Genomic DNA, 21734 nt, shown 5'->3' with positions numbered 1-21734 from the left:
AATCGAATGTTAGATGTATCTCATTACCTATTGAAGCCAATACAAACCTAATGCATCTACAGTCATTTGGAATAGGCATCTAGTAAATAGAGGCTCTGGAAGTTCCCTGAGATAATCCTTTAATACCCCAGTTATTACATTAATATCAGGAACATGTTCGGGGCTCAATTCAACTGCTCGACTATTCCTTTCGAAGGCTTCACGCAAAAGGCGCTTCTTCGTTGCCGATCCGCACAGCCTATATAATCCAATAATGTCTAAACCACGTCGCTCTACTTCTTCAACGCATCGTCTCAACACAACCGGAACCGGAGCACTGCCAGGTGCCCCTTTCGACTCTCTGTTCACTACTGTCTCCAGATCGGCTCCGAATAGTTGCGGATAACCTGCACGTAAGCTAGGAAGACCTCGTCGTCGGTAGAGCGTAACAGGATCAGTATGACGAAGGCGAATGTAGATGGTTCCGCGAGGTTCTACTTTCAGTGCCAACTGATGTAGAGGTGATTGTCTGAGCAGCGATGCTAATGAAATCGCACCACGGTAGCAAAGCTTGTGACGATGTTGAGGATCCCATGAATAAACTAACACATCTAATTGCTTATTACACACCAAATCCAACTCGAACGATTCATCCCAATCGAACTGTAAGTCCCCAGATCGAACTACTGTCCGCGCTTTATGGACCCGATCACATTCCAGTACACAGTACAGATCCCGCATTTGTCCTTGGCCTGTTTGTGTTGCTGTCTCAGGTGTCGACCGCAACCCTCGACCAGCCAGCAGATGTATCCAAAGCATTCCAGAAATTCCCCCAACGTCTAGTACTGGCTTATCTAATTTATATTTAATAAATTCAGCAGGATTGATATCAATTTGTCTGTGCGTTCGTGGAAGTGTTGCGCTTGGTGTCGGTGCTGGACTCTGATGTCCACTTAGAATACTTGCTGGACTTGCCGGACCGGTGGAAAGTTCTAATAGTTGTCGCATCCTTCTTATGCTCGGTGATCGTATCGAAGATGGCCCCGAAATATGCTGCGATGACAATGATCGAACTGGTAATGCGGAAAGACCTCGTGGGGCGCCAGCTAAATGGCGATCTAAGGTGCCTGTGAATGTTCCCGTGCGGCTACTGTATATGCTTTCCGTCTGTAAAATAGAGAATTAGGTGCCCATTTTGAATACTGACCATTCAAGCAATAGTAATATGGAAGGCACATTTTCAAAAATAAGAAAGCCTTTCAGAATAGCACTCGGCCGTATTCTGAGTGATGTTGAGAATTATACCCGTCAAACTTAGTTTAAATTTACAAATAGTTGAAAAACTACTCACATTTTTCAGAGCATCATGGATATTTTCAGCACTACACGAAAATCGGTGACTACGCGGCTGACTTAAAATATCACGTGTCAGTCTCATTTGGTCACAGATTGCTGAACTACTTGGTGCTCGTCGTAGCCAAGCTCGGTATTCATCAGAAGTGAAAATCGATGGGCTGGCTGTTAAACGTGATCTTAGATCGCGATCCCTTCGAGCCGGTAGCTCTGGAGCCGACAAGTTACCGTCACTGTCATCCATAAGACGTTCTCCAATTCTCGGGCGGATTCCGCCTAAACGCACCCCCGGCCGCTCTCGTGGCAATGAGTTGAATTTGGCCAAATCCGTTGCAGCACCAAGTACAGAAGATGTACCACGTGGAATGCTACTTATTGCAGGTCGATTGTAATAATAGTAGCTAGGACGTGAGCCAATTGTAGCTTCAGTGTCACTTGAATAGTCTAACGTAGGACGTGCTCTTCGCGTCAAGCTCGCTGACCCACTGGGCGGTGTTCCATACTTCGATGTCCGAGGAGGCTCGTAGCGACCATAACGACCCAGAGTTCCCCCTGTTGTCATCGCACTCGGTTTCAGGCTTGATCTCAGCAATGAATGTCTTCCTAACGATGAGGAATAGTCTGAACTGTAGTCGACGCGAGGTAAATGTTGCTCGGACCCGCTATGCGGGAAACGTGTGTGCGGTTGACTTATTCCCACACCCGTACCCGTCGACATTCGCCGCGACGGGGTTGGATAAAAGGAATGAACTTTTTCAGCTAAACTTTCTAATGTCCCTGCATTTTGATAGTAGGCATGTGTGGGAGCGAATGCATGACTCTTTGGCTGTTCAGTTATAACAGACGGTGGAGGTGGCGGTTTGTAACCCCAGCTTGGTGGTTCACTTATTGTATTTGGACGACTGTTGTAGTATAAATCCAGTTGTTCACTCTGCGGGCTATAGTTATTTAGGCCGAGTCCAAGACGTGATCGTGATTCGGTCATTTCCCTCCCATCACCTGAAAATTTGAAGAAAGCAATAACGTCCACTACTCCTTCAGGTCAAAATGAATCAAATCAACACTTTACCTGTTCGCCTTTCACGAGATGAGCGTGACCGTGGTATGCGATCCGTGTCATCTAAGTCTTCTTCTCTGATATCTCTTTTAATCACAACTACTGGTGGTGGTTTCTGTTCAGGACGTGTAAGTGGTGGTGGACCAGGCGAATTGGCCCCACGACTACCACGTCGTTGTCTTATTGCTAATACCAGACGTCGAGGAATTGACATGATTATAACGACATCATCGAGTGACATATGTGTTACGTCTACCAGGTTAACAGCCAGAATTTCATCGCCAACCTGAATGGATATAGAAGAGCAATGAAAACAATTGTAGATAAACAAGGACAAGCAACGTAAATTTATCCAACACTATTAATATGTATTAGGACTTTTTAACGAAAGTAACGAAAAAAATGTCTGAAAAGATAAAGAAATAACAGTATAAAAGTTTCTTTGATGGTGTATCTAAGCCTTTAATTGTAACTCCTTTGTCTGCGGTAGTTTCAATGTTTCTATAGTCAACTGATCTGATCTTCCAAGCATTATTTTCCGCTGAGTCCGGTCCGTCTTCCATAATTGACCCGTCGGTGAAAAGACTCGTAGTCATTTGTCTACCATTCTTGTCTTTAGTGATTATGTCTTCCCAAAGACAGGGATTTCCAGATGGACGTGAAATCGTACTATTGTTCCTCTTTTCATGCGGAATCAGTATCAACGCTACATGCGTCATTAGCTATTATCCTTTCAATTTAGAATTGCTTCTGTTAGTAAAGTCCAGGATTGACCTCCAGGCGATCCATACATACTCTAAAGTAGGAAGTGTATGTGCACTACGACGTGATGAAAGTTCCCAGGGCATAGGCACCTATCGCAGCAGCAGCACCTGACAGCAGCGAGATTTGTATCGTGACTGGATAACGGATATGGCATCTGTCGACTAAGCTCTAAATGAGCCCGAGTCAATTCAGTAATTATCAAAGGCGATCGTAATGCTGACCACATTGATTGCGTTACCGTGTTGAATTAAATCCCCTAAAACACTTCAAGGCCTAGATCCATTATCTGAAATCTGTATAGGTAATTGCAGACAGGCGCTGACTTCTAGCTTCCTCATGACTTTAGTTGCCACTTTTGGGGGGGAGGGAGGAGGTATAGGAATGTCCACATTTGGCTCGGTGAGAGAACAAGCAGCCTGAGGTTAAGACTGAAGCACGGTAAAAAAAACTCTCAACTTTAAATACCTCAGTTCCGCCTACAAGCAGGCTGCGCGGTCATATGTCGTTCCAGTAATAACTATTAGTCTTCTTGGAATGTCTTCCCTGGGTAGAACACTCCAGGTACATTCTCCGTTGTTTCTATTGGAAGCCTTCTTGAAAACAATGAAGAGCATATTTCACTGCTGCTGGAGAATCCAAATTCGAAGACATGTTGGACAGAGTGTCTTGGACGCGAAAGGCCGCAGACCAAAAATCATTTTCGGTGACTTTTATACGTGAGCCACAGAATGAGGGGGTATATTGGCAGATCCAAGAGAACTTTGTCTGTCGGAGCCCTTCGCATAGTTGGACATCAAATTGACCATAGTCAGATTAATACATACTGGAAAGGAGTACCCGGTTCGGTTATGGATGTGAATTTCGTTCACGCGATTATCAGGCAACCATCTTCCACTTGAAAAACAAGCCAAGCGGTTGGGAACCTACACGTCGAAGAATAAAGAGCACGTCAGGTGGGTCTGCCAAAAGTATGTATTAGCTTGTTGCCGATGAAATGTCGGATTTGACAAGGAAGTCAAGTTAACTGCGATTTTGATGTGTCAAGATGCCACCAGACAGCGCTGTTGACAATAATAATAAACCAAAAACATCTGCAAGGTATTTGCCGCTGATACGGTAAACGAACGAACCATACAGTGGTGGTTCGAAAAATGTTGGTCGCACGAGATGAGCCACGAGGACATCCAGCACCATCTATCGATAGTGACGAGCTGCGCTTGATGGTGGCATCTCCCATACATGCATCTGTAAAAGATATTGCAGAGAAATAGGGCCTACATTATTCTATAGTTTCCCGTTACTTTTAACAGCTTGAGAATGTCAAGAGCTTGATAAGTGGGTTCCGCATGAACTTACAGAACTAAACATGGCGGTTTGAGTGAAGTAGAGTGTGCAGTTCTCAGCTCTCTCGTAGCAGAAAGTATCCCTCTTCGCACAGAATAGCGAAATGTGATGAAAAGTGGATATTGTACGACAATCGTCGCAGCTCAGCACAATGACTAGACATCGGTAAGGCACCAAAACAAAAGCCAAAACTGAACCCTCATCCAAAGAAAATAATGGTGACTCTTCAGTGGTCTGCAGCCGAAGTTATCCACTATTACTTTGCAACATGGTGAAACGAGCAATGCAAACAAGTACTGTGCCCAACTCGATGAAATGCATCGGGACTTGAGTGTTAGGCTTGGATTGCTTAAGAGAGGTGGAGTGATACTGCTCCATGACAACGCACGACCGAACGTCGAATCTATTGGTGCTTATTTTGATTAATAACCTACTGCAGATTGCACCCTGTTATAGAGAGTGTGGAAGGATTATCAGACCGATTATTTGACTTTCGTAGAGCCTGATCAATCATCGACGCCATTAGCTGGTTACTTTTTTAGATGAAAATACAATACAAGAAAAAGGTAGAATTTACAAATTTAGCAGTGATTATCCTCGATGTGGAAAATGCACTTGACTTAATCACTTCAATCCTAATAAAGTGGTTTTTGACAAAGATTATGAAGAATGGTAAACTGCATACTGTTCTAGGCAGTGATCATTTGCGAAATGGCATGGGATACGACATGTAATGCTGATAAGATGAAAGCGATTTAAAGGAGGGCCACCTGTAGGTTACTGTGGCTTCAGAAACGTCTCGGACTCTCATGACAGCTGAAATGATTCTGATCGGCAATTCGACCGGTAAAATAACACGAATCTGCGATAAGCCCAGTTCTTTTTCTGATGGCACTTGAAAAACCTCGAAAAAGAACAATCCATGAGCAGGGGAAGGTCTAACGGACCCAGAGATTGATTTTCAACTTCATGGTGAATACCGCATATACGCAGGTACGACTTACAATCTTCAGCATATAATCAACAGCGGCCGGGGCACAATAAACACCATAGGTAAAACAAGGCAATAAAAACTATACTTGGTACACTGAATATGTTAAGTTGTGGCATTGTGGCAAGTCTCATGCTTATCTATGAAGCTCTGGTATGATGGCAAAAAGTAGAGAAAAGGATAGCCGCTAAAGGCACTATCTTGGCTTCAAAAGCTAGATAGGCACTGTGTTATGAATGCAATGAAGGCTACACTAAATGGCATATGAGTACCTTTAACACACAGGTTCAGTAAAGTTATCCATAAAATTAAAGCGAAAACTCAGAAACGGGCTGTGATTTTGGTCACGCTCTTCCCTGGGCAAAGGCGAGGCAGCGTCTGACGAGTTGCCTCTGTCCTGGTACGAAACCATGAAGCCGTCTTCGCTTTTTATTTTTTTTTTTTTGAGCTAGGATTGTTAAACCCAAACGAAAGGTGCATGGACCAAAACAAGAGGGATTAAGTTGCTCCCCATTTGGTCCGGTCCGACATCAAGTGGATGCGGGTTTAGGATCTTTCAATCCTCAAACAAAGAAATATGTGACTTTACGTTGCCAAATTTCTACCAGGATTCCAAAGTAAACACATCAAGAGAGGATTGGGATTCCTCTGGGAACATACATCTGAGGAGCCGGCATTGTAGTGCACGGTGTAATAAATGCGGCAGGGACAGAGAAATGAATGAAAACATGACATATGGACAACCCTACGGCTACCATCATCATCATCAACGGCGCAACAACCGGTATCCGATCTAGGCCTGCCTTAATAAGGAACTCCAGACATCCCGGTTTTGCGCCGAGGTCCACCAATTCGATATCTCTAAAAGCTGTCTGGCGTCCTGACCTACGCCATCGCTCCATCTTAGGCAGGGTCTGCCTCGTCTTCTTTTTCTACCATAGATATTGCCCTTATAGACTTTCCGGGTGGGATCATCCTTATCCATACGGATTAAGTGACCCTAACTGACTAACACCAGACAAAAGTGCATGTCATACACCTGTATATAAAAAGTTGAACGTGGACATACAGGCGTGGCAAAATTCATATTCTTCCCGATAATCACGCAGCGTTAAAAGCTGTGATCATCCCAACCCAATTAGTAACGAATTTTGATATGCTATAACTTTGATAATTATTTCCACTATGTTGTTCCATATTAATACCTATATGACTGCGAAAAATTTCGGATATAAAATAAACTCAAGGGAAGTTCACAGTAATTTTACAAAATATAAAAACATATAAGTTGAAAAATGAGAACTAGGTTTTTTTCCTTATCCTGTAAATATTTTTATTTTTCCCCGTATACGATCGTTTCGGAGACCACGTGCCTCCTTCTTCAGTCCTAGTGCCTAATCTCCTAAACCAAAACCTAAACCTACCTAAACATACCAAATTTAATTTTATTTGAACAGACACCGTGCGTGGCCTAAAAACACCATAATTTTTTTACAGATTTGCTTCGAAAAGGACCAATCATTTGATACCCGACATAATTATATTCGGTAAAATAGTATTTCGTATATGGCCCTCCCTAGGTTCAGCGTGTACGGATATAGTTTACTGCATGCCTGAGGTTCACAGTTCCAACTCGTCACGGCGGCGTATGGTTCACAGATTCTACCGATGGAGCGGCAATATTCGCCTATGATCGCCAAGGTATACAGTGCTCCATGAGTCAGTTGGCCAGTTGCTTTTGTGGGCGAAAATAAACGATCTGAAAGCTATTATCTATCACTCAGTCTCAGATTGTCTGCATTTGAAGATGGACAACCTTTTTCTCAATGCGAGGGTATGAAGTCCAAAGGAGATTGCTGTGTGTGGGCTCAGCTTTGCACTGGTTCACGATAGCGAAGGTTATATTCACCGCGTTCACCAGGCTATTATCCCTGAACTATGGAGAGATCCTCACAATAGAGTAACAGCATACCAGAGTCAAGAAGGACATCAAATTCTACTCCAAAAGCTTCAGATGGCCAAACTTACATGGAGGTGTGGCTAGAATAACCAACTAAGAGTGCTGCCGTGAAGACATAATCTCACGGTCCTCTTAGAGGATGGATTGATTTGGAGACCATAATCAGAGCCCCGCTGTGACTAGCACCACAGTACTCGTTTATATACATACCAATGGATGCAAGGCCTATCCAACATCGCTCTCGTAACTAAGGAGTACGGCATCCGAGTCTTACAGCACGATTCCCCACTTGAACCCACAGGCAGCGCAGCTCGCCATCGAGGGGTGTAAAAGGAACGCTTTAAGGAACTCTGCTCTGAGACGAATGTAAGCCCATAGGGGAGTGCCTAAAGAGTTGTAATGGAACGATCCACAAGCCGGCCATCTCCGCAGATCACGTGACCTACTTTCTTGTTGAAAATCATCCATCAGATCTCTTATTTTAACGGCAATTCCGGCGCATGTAAATAGAATAGGGGTCAACAAGGCTCAGAGCCTGAATGAAATACCAAATAGGGCCCTTCAGCTTGTCGTGAGATCTAGACTCGACATATCCGACAGAATATTTCCTGCAATATGGAAGCGGCAGAAATTGGTACGGCTGCCCAAAACGAATAAACCTTTAAGTGAGTCATCTCTATATGTAGACCCATATGCCCATATGTAACTGCACACTATGAGCTGATAATCGACAATAAGTTGATACCGGCTTCGGAGGGTCAAGGAGGCCTTTTAAATCGACAGTATAAAAGTACTAATCGTTGCCACAACAATCCAATTGGGTCAGGGTCTTGATGTGTGTGAGAACCCTTCATTAAAGACCGACGGTACACTACAGAATTACAGTACCCTGCAGGAGTAAATGCGGTCAGTTTTCCGCTCGGCTGCAATTATTTCAAACCTGAGAAAGAGATGTTGGCAGTTTACTATCCGCAAAGCCGGATTAACCATTGATGCCAACACATTTGTTAATGACTTGGCCAAGAGCGCCTTTTACGAAAAGGATAGCACTAGCAAATATTGGGTGGTGGCGACCCTAGACGTGATAAATGCATTCAATTCGTGTCCTCTTGCTGTTCAATATTAGTGAAAAAAAAGAGGAGCTTAGAAGAAACTGTAGGAGAGATGCTGGTACCTGAAGATCTGATAAGGAGAAAGCTAACATGTCAGTGGGGTTGGAATGCGGCGAACGTTTGTTCACTAATCATAGAACCAGAATATGCACCTTCAATTAGCAATTCCGTGGCTGCGCAAGCCAGCCATGAGATTCGAATGAGGGGTGCGCTATAGGTACCGGAAATTCATGCTACTAAGCAGCTATTATAGCTATCAACATCAAAAGCTGCAATGACTCGAAAAGACAAGTTGACAGGCGAAGTGTGTTATGCTTATTCTATATTATTTTCAAAAATATCTATAACCTATCGTGTGTCCCATTAAATAAGCAATTGTTCTGCTTGCATTAATCATTTGTTCATTGCTGAACAATGTTGAAAGGATAACTGCTAGCTTTCTTATACGCAATGTGCAAACAGTACTCCCATAGCAAGGATGTGAGTATTTACAAATATGCCTTTCATACTTTAGTCAAAAAAATTGTTCCAATCAACGTTTATTCGATTGAGTTAAACTGTAATAGATAACCGCATATACATAAGCCGATGACCGGTAAAGGAAACTTGGGAGCGGGGATGTCTCCATTGTAGTGCATGTACATAGACATTAGAAACAATGGATTGTACGAACAAATAATTACAGAGGAAGGAAATATTCTTGCCATTGGAAAAATTAAGGTTTCAATATTTCCATCGTATTCCTATACACAGTTAATGCACGGAGGAAATGAGTGATAGGATTTTTCACCCTTCTCTCTTCTTGTATTAATTACCAACCATTTGATACTGCTCACTTGGAAATCGATACCAATTTGATTTGGCTTTACTTCGGAAAGGATTTTCCATTAGTAATTATAATATGAAATTATCAACCTATATTAGAAATGGATCTAAATTGCTTGTTCCCAAGTGGATTAATATTTTTTATCTAATTTAATATTGACGATACATGTTAGGTGCGTTTCGTTATAAGTTGACTCCGAATAATATAAGTCGACTGCAGGCTGGCTTACAGTAAGGCTGCTTCGAATTCTGTAAGCGTACCTACACGTTTATTTACTCCAATTGAACGAACTTTTTGCAGTTATCCTATTAGAGACTATGCAAAATATATCGGAGGATTGGAGCTCCTCTTGCTGCATACGTAATGCGGTTCCGAGCCAAAGATACAAATTTTTCCCTAAGCTCCAATAATTTGCATTTACCACCCGCACATCAAGGAGGACAATAAGTCGTATATAACGTTGATAACTAGAGGGAAGCACTCAGATAATACCATTTGCATATGCATCGTATGCAAAAAGAACTAATAAAATATGTAATCTGCGCACATTGACGCATATCTAACGCAAACATGCTGACACAGAGATTATCGGGACAGTATTTCTACTTACCCTGAGACATCCGCTATTGTATACCGCTGATTCTAAAGCTATTCGTGATATGAAAACACCGTCTGATCGATCGGCACCATTACCTTCCCTAATATAAAGTCCTAGCGTTTGTCCGGGCCGTTTAACAATTTCTACTAACTACAAAGGCAATATCGTTAGAGTTGTGTTTACTATTTACCACAAGAGCTACGGTTACCTGTACAGTATGTCGAGCATCACCTTTAGACATTAATTTTTGTGCAGCTTCAACCGCTTGTTTTCCACCTATACATCTCGGTTCCAATATACGAACAATCATCTCACCTCGTCTCTCAACCGCCTGGAAACATGAAAATAAAACCAATTTAGAATTATTGGAAATACATACTAATTTTATATTAATAATTGATTCATTCAAAACAAAACCTCCTCAGTCTGTTGCTATCTCCTACTAACATATATGAACCAATCCCTAGGTACATTGGGCCTTCAATAGGTTCACGTAACAAGCGCATAAGTCTGGTACTTAATAGTTTTATACGTGGATTTTTTTAGTTTTATACGTGGATAAACCGTCTCTACAACCTCTGAACAGCCTAAACAACTCGTACACAAGCAATAATTTGCCACTTTCAGTGTAATCCTTCTACGTAGAATGAATACAATATATGGTGACCAATATCTGCTAAATTCAGCATAACGCATCCACCAGGCCCACCTGCCACCATTTCCAGCTCGATGAAATGAGCTTCACCTCTCCTCAAGTCTTCCCTAGAAGCCCTGCACTCGTCCTCTAATATTTCGTGGCATGTGGGCGGCCTATTTGTCGGCTACTCTGGGAAAGTGGATTCCGTTATATGGCATAGCCAGGAATGCATTCGCTACTTTTTCGTAAAGTGCAACCTATCGGATGCCACTTAGAACGAGTACAACGAGAGAGATGACGACTCCTACCTCGACCTACCCAACCAACTATCTTCTCCTGAAAACAGTTTGCAACGGCGATCTTGTCCGAATTGCTAACAAAATCATACGTCGAATGAAACTCTCTGCTTCGGGCTTTCAAAATTTGGAAAATTCATGAACTCAAGCCTGAAATTCAAACTAGACAATCCTAGATTTCTGTATCAAAACAATAAAAAATGACAAACCCAGGTCAGTTCACCACAAACAAGGTTTGAGAAGAAGTTAACCCAGTTCTCTCTTTGAACTATCGAAATCTCTTTTCACTCTGCATTGGTATATAAAATGGTATCAAATATAACCCCTGTGCAACGGATGGATACTCTCTGCAGTCCCCTCCCTTCATAAGTGATGTCTTCATCTTCGACAAATCAATCAGTGAAAATATTCTAACCTTAGCTGCCACCAAAACAAACATGCGCTCAGAAAAACAAAGTCAGCAAGTCTCCTCATTAACTCCACCGGAACAGATATCGTTGCGACAACAATCGCGCTGTCCAAAAAAGAGAAATTATTGATCCTAACGAAATTCCATCCTTAATCATAAAGCAATGTGCCCCAATATCCATACTCGTATAACACCTAGTTCCAAAAATCTACAAGGACCCACCAAATACCGCCAGTTACAAATTTATCTTCATGCAATCCTCCTCCTTTTATTGGCCGATGATGCTCTGGAGTTGCCCAGTCTAGTAAAATAGCGGGGAAAATCTTATCTATAGATGGCATTTAACAACACACATCATCAACCGGTATCCGGTCCAAGCCTGTGTAGGAACTCCAAACATCCTGGTTTTGCGTCAAAGTCCACCAATTCGATATCCCTACAAGCTGTCTGGCGTCCTGGCCTACGCCATCTTTACATCTGAGACAGGGTCTGCCTCGTGTTCTTTTTCTACCATAGATGTTACCCTTATAAGCTTTCCGGGCAGGATCATCCTCACCCATATGGATTAGGTGACCCCCTCGCTGCAAAACTATTGAGCCGGATTTTATCCACAACCATGCGATAGTAGTATTGCTCATAAATTTCATCGTTATGGAGGCTACGGAATTTTCCATCCATTTTGTCGCCATAACTGTTATCGATTGCGATTTTAGACCCTAGACAGGGGAAATTATCAACAATTTCAAAATTCTAGTCTCCTATCTTTATTGTTCTAGTTTGATTAGCACCATTTAATGTTGTTAATGCTTTCTTCATTAATGTGCAGCCCAAAATCATGCATCAATCCCTACAAGTTCGATCCGGATAAAGGCAGACTGTACATCTCGGGTTATTCTTCCCATAATGTCAATATGGTCAGCATAGACCAGTAGTTGGGAGGGCTTGAAGAGGATGGTACCTCTTGTATTAACATGTGCCCTGCGGATCACTTTTTCCAGAGTAAGTTTAAAGAGGATGCATGATAGGGTATTCCTTTGTCACCAACATTATACTACCATAACTACCGCACTGAACATATGGTTGCTATTTACCTCCGGCGAGACTTTGGACTGCACGTCAATGAAGGCAAGACAAAATATATGGTGGCAACGTTAGTACCAAAAACCAACCAACCAACAACATCAGACCGCACTGATCAAACAGGAAAAATAAAGACTATAACTTTGAAACCGTTGGTAATTTTTCCTATCCAGCGTCGAAAATCATACTCGATAACAACTACGATGGTGAAACCCGCGCGCTGTTGTTGGTAGCCAGTCCTCATTCCTCGGAGACTTGGGTTCTTAGCAAAAAAAATTATGAACTCTTGGCCGCGTTCGAGAGAAGAATCCTCCGAAGAATTTTTGGCCCCCTACTTGAGGACGGACGATTCCGTAGACTACATAACTACGAAATCTATGAACAATATCATGTGGATAAAATCCGGCTCAATAGGTTACGGTGGGCGGGTCATTTAATCCGTATGGATGAGGATGGTCCCACCCGAAAAATCTACAAGGGCAATATCTATGGTAGAAAAAGAAGATGAGGCAGACCCTGCCTCAGATGGAAAGATGCGTAGGCCAGAACGCCAGACAGCTTTTAGGGATATCGAATTAGTGGACCTCGGTGCAAAACCGGGATGTCTATAGTTCCTTATCAAGGCAGGATACCGGTTGTTGCACCGTCGATGATGATGATTTACTCCTTCGTACGTCATAATAGCCGGTCCTATCCATTATGCGTCGACCAAATTCTTTGCTGGAAATAGTATCAGACCAGTGCACCCCGATGATACTATGCGGACAAATGTTGATGAAGGTTTGGAGTTTTTAAATAACAGTGGGGTTCACTTTCCACGTGTTACTTCCATACAGCAACAGAGAAAGCACACTAGCACAGAACAGTGTCAACTGGATGTTAGTGTTGAGGTGACCGCATTTTTAGGTTTTAGCCAGGGCAGCGAAAGCGGTGCTCGGTGTCACCGGTGGCAAAAACCAAGCTGCTTCCTTGATGTAAAAATTGGTTGACGCCATCGAGGTTTTATCGATTAATACAGAAAAAGAGAACGTGATGATTCGCCAAACTGATTGTTGGACTTTACCTTCATTCTCAATCTACCTACCTCGCTTTGCAAATCCAAAGGCCTTTGCCCAGGTTCGATGACTCGGTGAGATCGCAAACAGATACCTTCAGAGTAGTCGAGGTATTTGAGGAAAGATGTCATTATCCATTGAACTCTTTTACGCCATTCGGACAAGGCAAAATGAAAAACGTCACCGGTAACAAGAAGAAATAATATCAGTGAGCTATTATCTTCTCTGGAACGCTCCTAGTGCGGAGAGCATACCAAATACATTCCTGTTCATGATATCGAAAGCTTTCGACAAATCGATGGCGCGCAGGTGAAGCGAAGATCTTAATTCCGCGCACTGTTGCCAAATTATCTGTAGGGTGTTCATATGGTCAATACAGGAGTATTCCCAGCGGAAACGTACCTGCTTTCTACTGATTAACCTTTTGAAATGCTCGTTAATGCGTTGCAGAATTTCTTCAACGAAAAATGTCTTGCAACGCAGGGAATACGCAGATAACCTCGAAATGTCACACTTAAAACGGGTGCTCTTCTTTGCAATCTTAACGGTCATCTCCCTTTTCTACTCTCTAATAAAGGTCTTCTGATTCCCAAGATATCTGCACTGAATTACGTCTCCTTTTTAAGGTTTTGTGCGAAACAAAACCTTATTAGTATCGATTCAATGTCAGTTCGTGTGTCACACCCGATTTATTCGGAAACGGCTAAGGCTATTGTTACGAAATTCGATGAAAACATGTGTGCAGTGAATTCCTTTACATACAGTGCGTGGCGCCATTTTGTGTTGAGTTTAAGGGTGCGCTTGTGCAAAATCAATCAAATGCGGTAATTCTCCTAAAAACAGCAAGGGAGAATAGGAACTTGAAGCTATTGGGATCCTCACAAAAATCAGGAGAGGTATCCCTTAAGTGGTCGAATCTACCAAGGCAATTCTCTAAGACGGCTGTGGTTTTGTTTGGCTTTGAAACCGTTGTACCAGCAAATACGAAATGTAGAGTATATTGGACATATTAAATTTTAAGCTAAGGATGAAAACGAGTTTGACTCCTCGATGGACATCACCTTGCAGATCAGAAGGAACCTCAACATGCAATTGGATTTGAAGAAATGTCATATGAAAACAATTATTCAGAAAAAAACTCATAGTCAATGCAGGATATAGTTAAAATGGCAGCCAAATTAACGATATAGAATCAAATAACATACACACACCTTGACATATTGTGAGCAACAACAGTTGCTGTAGCAATAATAAGTGTAATTTGTCGCCGAATTTGAGCGATCTTATCCTGGAAGCTGAGGTGTTCGGCAAATATGAATGCATGGCAATCTATACTTTCACCATTCCGCTCTTTTTATACCCATTTTAGAGTCTGTAAACACGGATGACGAGTAAGTGTAGTTCTCGCAAACAACAACGGTACGTTCTTCATGTCTTGTAGATTAAACAACTCGGAAAAGGATACCACCTAGCACATGAAATCTACGTGCAGTATACTGAGCAGTACTGAGTGCACCAGTCGTCATAGTTCCGTCTCCATTAAAACCTGGCGACTGGTATAACTGGTATGACTTTGTGGCAAATACGACCTTCATTATAAGTATGCTAACTAGAAAATCTTGGAAAATGGTCGAGTCAAACTACTGTGGAAAGACACCATGCCACCGACCGTGACGTTGATCACCTTACGCTCGTGACTAAATCCATTCCTATTTTTGACATACCACGACCGTGTGGTTCTGGACAAAATCCACCTCAATAAGCTGCAGTAGGCCGGTCATATAATCCGTATGGGTGTAGATGAACAACTCCCACAAAACCACAATGGTGAGAGTATGTAATCTGCTGTTCCCTTTACACGTTTTTGTGTTAACTTTAAGGGGGGGCTCCCCATACATGTGAATAGTGGGTGCAAAATTTTTTTTCACAGAATGTGGTCATGTGAGGTATCAAACGAAATCAATTAGCATTTTTCGCAACTGGTTCCATATTTGATATTGGGTGAAACATAGGGGAGGGTTCAAAATAATAATAATCGTTGGCCTTGAAGTGTGTAAGAGCACTTCATTCAAAGCCCTAAAGGTACACTACAGTAGACTGTAGGAGGCAATGTGGTCAGGATTGCGCTCGCCCGAGATTATTACCCTAATTTGACTGGTATCCGACGTCAAATCACAATACAAACCCCACTACCACCAGTGAGATTTGAACCGGGACCTTCCATACGACAGCTTTGTGCTCTAACCACTCAGCTATCCGGATACGGGGGGAGGGTCCAAAATATGACCATCAAAAAGTGTAATAGGTCTCGTTCTCAGAACTTATCCAACCGAAAAATCTGACATCACAATGGTGTATCTCTGCGAAATCTAAAATACATCCGGTTCCGATATCTACACAAATAAAGTTAATAATGGTATATTTCCACATTTTGGAAATTTACCCGGGCACCCCCCTTACCAGAAGTACAAAATTGGGCATGGGTATAAGGTATAACACAATGCACAGAAGAAAATCCAATTATTATTAACAAAGTTATAGGGGGTAAAACTTTGCCATTTTTTGTGAATTTCGTGCACTCTACAGCCTGTATGACGTCATCGTCGGAAACTATTGAAATTTGTTTATTGAGATATTTTACTAGTACCTAAAGCAAAATTACTTTATTATTATAGAAAATACTCAATATTGGTTTGCAGAGATATGTGATTTTTTTTTTTTTTGTAAACACAACTTCCACAAAATTATAGGTCCATTATGGTTTTTCGTATTTTAGATATACTATACATATACTGTATGGATTGCCTTTCAAGGAAGTATATACTTTCGTCCTGCATACGATGGGATGATGTAAACCTCTCCGTGAAGTTTAGAAAACTGAAATTCTTGGTCATCGTATATATACATATTCCAGTCGGAGGATAGTGAAACAAAGCGTACAGTAATTCCTTGTTCAAAAAGCATTCAGCTCAACATCAAACACGCGGTAAATGTTGCATTACGAATGTGAATTCCGAACTCGATATGCTGTCTGAGACTGTAAGACAGATTGCTAAAGGAAGATTATTTAAATATCTAAAATATTCAAAGCACCTTCATTAACAAAGATTACAGATTAGAATTTGCGTATAACAGTTTATATACAAATTTTCTTCTTCTCAGATTTCTCTACTAACTTAACCAACACATTTCTGATCTAAATCTTATTGAGAAGAATTGGACAATCCTTGTTAAACGTGCCCACGCTAATTATCTTTAAACCCAAACAATTGAAGGGTTTAAGATCCCAATTTCTCTTACTTGGGGCGAATTAGACAATAATTTGTTTCAAAACTTAATCCGCATAACTGTCTTTTTCGGATAATTAACCGAAAAGTAGATGTTACCCATTATTAAATTTCACTTCTTAATATTATAAAAATAAATGGTTGTTATGCAAAGTGGACGTATAATTTTGTACAGGCACATTTTGCAAAAACTGCTTTTTTTTCTAGTAAAATATTGTTATAATGTGCTTAACGTATACAAAATTTGTCCAAGTACTTGAATTAAATACGTCAAAATCTCGTAAATAAAAGAAATTAGTCTAATAATTTTCAAAAATGGGTGGACGTATAATTTTGTGGACGAGTGTATGATGTAAGAATATTCACTTCAGCGTGATGCTGACATTCAAAGTCGTAGAACTTGCACTGAAGAGATAAATTTGATTTACTATAACTTTGTTAGTAATAGTGCGATTTCCACCAAACTTGGTAACATCATGCATTATATTATAGTCTATATTACTACAAAAATTCATGATTGAATTTAAGGGGAGTTTTACAGTCAATTGTGGATAAAATGCGGCTCAATAGGTTACGGTGGGCGGGTCACTTAATCCGTATGGATGAGGATGATCCTGCCCGGAGAGTCTATAAGGGCAATATCTATGGTAGGTCAAGAAGACGAGGCAGACCCTGCCTAAGATGGAGCGATGGCGTAGGTCAGGACGCCAGACAGCTTTTAGGGACATCGAATTGGTGGACCTCGGCGGAAAACCAGGAGTTCCTTATTAAAGCAGGCCTAGACCCGATACCGGTTGTTGTGCCGTTAATGATGATTTACAGTCAATTATTAAAAATTATAGTAATATACTATTATTAACTTTATTAAACAGACATTCGTATAGAGGGTATTTCGGAGCCTAGGCACCGTATAGTGCGAAATTATAATTTTTTAAAATTGGTCGGTTCGTGAAAGAAGTGAACTCCTTTCAGCCCCCGTTCTCCGCTCTTTTGCATTAAATGTCAGAACTGAGGCCAGCATTGATTGATATTGATATTCCACATGACTATATTTGGTAAAAAAAGTTAACACCACACTTTTGCATACACGGAGACCCCTTAGGTTCCGCATAAAACGATGTAATTTATTGCATGCGTGCGCGTTCACAGTTTGCACCCTGGTGTCAATCGATACAATCATTTCTGAGAAAAGTGAGCGTGACAGACAGACAGTGAGCCGATTTTAGCAAGGTTTTGTATTACCTAACTTCTGGGTAGAAAACGAATCGCCTTAAAACAAAAAATGAGCGGAAATGGTCATTCTAAGAGGAAATGGATGTTAATATTCCGAAAGAAGGCATCGAATCTGGCTGCGATAATTGGAGCGGTAGTTGCATGTTTCCTATTGTCGCAAAAAAGATTAAAAACAAATCGGGAAACCGGAAGCTATACGCTTCAAGTATAAAAGGTATTGTTGTGTCCCTATGTGAGGAACGAGGAGTGCATGGCAGTTCTGTGTGCACATAGTTAAAGATTCCATTGCTCTCTATTTTTTGAAAGCCATTTAAATAAATCATTTGATTGAAAACACTGTATTGGTAATAGTCAACCTCGTACGAGTCACACTTGAGTTTAATATTATTAACAAATGTGAAGAACTTAACCTAGAACAAATACAAACAAGTCGGGAAACCAGAAGTTTTCAGGTATGAAAGGTTTTGTTTGCTTCTTCTAGAGCATATTTGAATGCAGAACTATCCCATTTGTACGTAGTCCGTTATACATATGCATTTAGCATGTCAAACTACTCACTGTAGTGTGATATTGATATTTTGATTGACCCCTCCTTAACCTCAACGTAGAAAGATATCACTCATCGCATGTCTGGGCGTTCACAGTTCCCACCTTCTCACCAAATTTCGTTTCAATCGGTATAGCCGTTTCTGAGAAAAGTGCCTGTGACAGACAGACAGACAGGCACTGAACCGATTTTAATAAAGTTTTGTTTTCCAAACAGTAGGAATTTCATGAAACTTGACATGCCTCTATGCCAGTTCCAAATTTAGTAAATTTCTAAAAGTTGGTAATGTATGTTTATTTGGGCAAATATCGGAATTGGACATGTTTCGAGGTTTAGATTTCACATAAGTGTTTTACACAAAACCTTAAAAAGAGCTGCTGAGAAGTAGATTCCTCATAAATGTGACTTTAACATTTCACGCGAATTATTCTCGTTAATTATGACATCAGTATCTTATTTGCATGGTTTTAGAAGCAGAAAATTCGCGCGAAATTCCTTAGTTTGAACTATTATAACTTTGGTGTTAATGGCCCGATTTCCATGAAATTTGGCATGTGTATGCAAGATGTTGCCCTCTATGCTGTTGCATTGATATTGCTAGGATGAACTTAAGGTGGGTTTTTCGGTCAATTTCTTAAAGTTGGTAATATACTAATAGTAAGTTTATTTGAGCAGATATCGAAATGCCACATATTTTGAGGCCTAGATTTCATACAAGCGCACCATCCTGATTTTTTTCGGATTTTGGGTTGGGTAGTTTCCGAAAATGCGCCCTGTCTCACTTTAAGTGTGCACATTTTTACTCCTTACTCGCGCACTTTAGTGTTCATGTCAAAACTGATATCAGTTTGAGAAAGTACTAACCGAGACTGATACCCTAGACAACTATATCTGGTGAAAAAAATTTTAAATCCTACCTTTGCAAGTATGGGGAGCCCCCCTTTAAACTCCACCTAAATTTATGTCACTCGCTGTATGCGTGGAATTTCATAGTTCCCATTTATCCACCAAATTTCGTTCGGATCGGTTTAGCCGTTTTAGAGAAAAGTGCGTGTGACAGACAGACATGCTGGAACGCATGAAAAGGCACCTCGAAGTCTTTATCGAGAGAGAGCAGACTGGTTTTCGCTCTGGATCCTCCTGGATGAAAGATGTGGAGGGGTTCCACGGGCATGACCCGAACATTCATACTCGACCGCGAATGACTCATCCCCGCTAATTTTTCAAACCGGCTTCAAGTCGTCTTTTACGGAATTAATTTACTATCAACGTATCACGAAATATAAAGAGAACATTGATAACACTACTGGTACCTTGGTGAACTCAGGGTGGGTATGACTGCATTTCTATATTTTTAGCTTTACAACTTTATAGCCACTTGGCTGAAACCGAATTTAGAAGCTATAGAAATATCATTTGAAAAATTAACTATAAAATAAAAGATGCTTTCGTCAAAAAAACAGTGAACCCCCCAGACGAGCTAAGATACAATATCCATCCAGCGACAAAAGAGTATAACTACAAATATTCGCCGCTATGGATACAAACAATCATACGAAAAGAATACCAAGTTCAGGCTGTTTCATTTTGCTTAAGACCAAGGATAACCCCATTTGATCTCATTGGAAAATTTACTTAAACCTGGATATTGTCAACGGCAAGTTGAAACTTACAAGTGCAATATACACACAGAAATAAGTATATAATTTGAAACAAAGGCAAAGTACTTCTACATTTTTTTAAAATTTATGAGTAATAAACCACACATGACATTCTCAATTATATCGTGAAAGGATATACACGTGGTTAACCTGAAGATTCTTCCTACATTTCTCCATGGTTTTCAGTGCCTAGAAACAGCACTTTTATCTATTTATTCATCCTTGGAGTGTAAAATGTGCCTCATCACTCATCATTTAGCATCTCCAGAACTTGTCTAGCAGTCATGCCGTATTGTCAGTCAGTAGATAAACATTTCTGCTAAATATGCACATGGTAACAGAGGCGAATATTTTCGATAAATCCCCACAAATTGGTTCTCGAGTAGTTAATTACAAAGAGCGTCGACGAAATGAAATTCGAGTACAACATCGCTCTAAACACCAGAAATATTCTCGTCTGATCCCCATTTACCTGCTTTGTGAGTGCGAAATATAATAGATAAATTATCGCAGATATTAAGCTTTGGCGTTAGGGTGTGAGTACATAGTGTTCTTCATTGATGCCGGAAGACCTCGATAGTTTCCATGAAGAGTACTTTGAGTTATGCGGCGTGACAAGAATGGTGATAAATTGACCTGGAATCTTTACAACATTGAAATTTACATATTTTCGTTCATATTTAGGAAGACAAATTTATGTTTTATAGAGTGTTGAAAAATTTAATGATCATTTTGCCAATAGAACCCAAGCATAACAATTCGCTACTAACAACACATAGGAGCCTCAATCCTATAGTAATATGTTTCAAGAAAAGGTGTGCCGGTTCTTAAAAAGTGCTTTTTTGTCCATATATTCTATACTATATCTAGATACAATTAATGCCAAAAAAATCCGATTCCTCGGATCCGACACACGGGATGACCCCCTTAAATCCAGACATCAGCTACACTGTTTCAAACGAAATTTAGTGGACATATGGGAACTATCAAATCGCACGCATACAGTGAGTGGCATACATTTTTTATGTCGAGTTTAAAAGGGAGCTTCCCGTACGTGCTAAGGGAGGGATGTAAAATTAAGTAACGAGCCGAAGTAGGCACACTTAAAGTGAGGCAGGACACATTTTCGGAAACTACCCAAACCAAAAAATTGAGAAAAAAAATACGCTTACGAGCCGTATATGAAATCTAAGCCTCAAAATTTGTCCCACTCCGATATCTGCTCAACTAAACTTAATAATAGTATGTTTTCAACTTTTTGAAATTAACTGAAAAGCCTTCCTTAAGTTCACCCTAGGAGTATCGAATTTCGCAACAGCATGGAGGACAGTATCACTCGGCTTATTCGTTAAGCAGTAGGATAACTTCCTTGCTTTGAAGTCGACATTAACTCCGAAGAACTACGAGAATGTTGATGAACATTGGCCACCATCAAAACTGTCTTTATCCCTTGTAAGAATGAAGATATCAGGGTTACGTCCTTTATAGCCTAACAGAACTCCCACAAAATTTAAGATGGCCAGAACGGACATAGTCAATGATTC

General features: G+C 40.9%; 1 protein-coding gene across 4 annotated transcripts in view; it reads right to left on the bottom strand.

Moving 5' to 3' along the window:
* LOC119652917 (rho GTPase-activating protein 100F) overlaps window positions 1–21734 on the bottom strand; it is a 120590-nt gene that overhangs the window by 15775 nt on the left and 83081 nt on the right. For all 4 annotated transcript variants that reach the window (XM_038057300.1, XM_038057299.1, XM_038057303.1 and 1 more), the window contains 5 exons: window positions 10194–10316; window positions 9998–10135; window positions 2402–2675; window positions 1331–2331; window positions 48–1146 (listed from right to left, as the gene is read on the bottom strand). In XM_038057300.1, coding sequence (XP_037913228.1) covers window positions 48–1146; window positions 1331–2331; window positions 2402–2675; window positions 9998–10135; window positions 10194–10316 — 2635 coding nt within the window. The remainder of the gene's footprint in view (window positions 1–47; window positions 1147–1330; window positions 2332–2401; window positions 2676–9997; window positions 10136–10193; window positions 10317–21734) is intronic.

This window comes from Hermetia illucens, chromosome 3, assembly GCF_905115235.1.
Source record: "Hermetia illucens chromosome 3, iHerIll2.2.curated.20191125, whole genome shotgun sequence".
In the NCBI taxonomy this organism is placed as follows: Eukaryota; Metazoa; Arthropoda; class Insecta; order Diptera; family Stratiomyidae; genus Hermetia; species Hermetia illucens.
The sequence above is the reverse complement of the archived record's forward strand: the minus strand, read 5'-3'. Positions and strand labels throughout refer to the sequence as shown.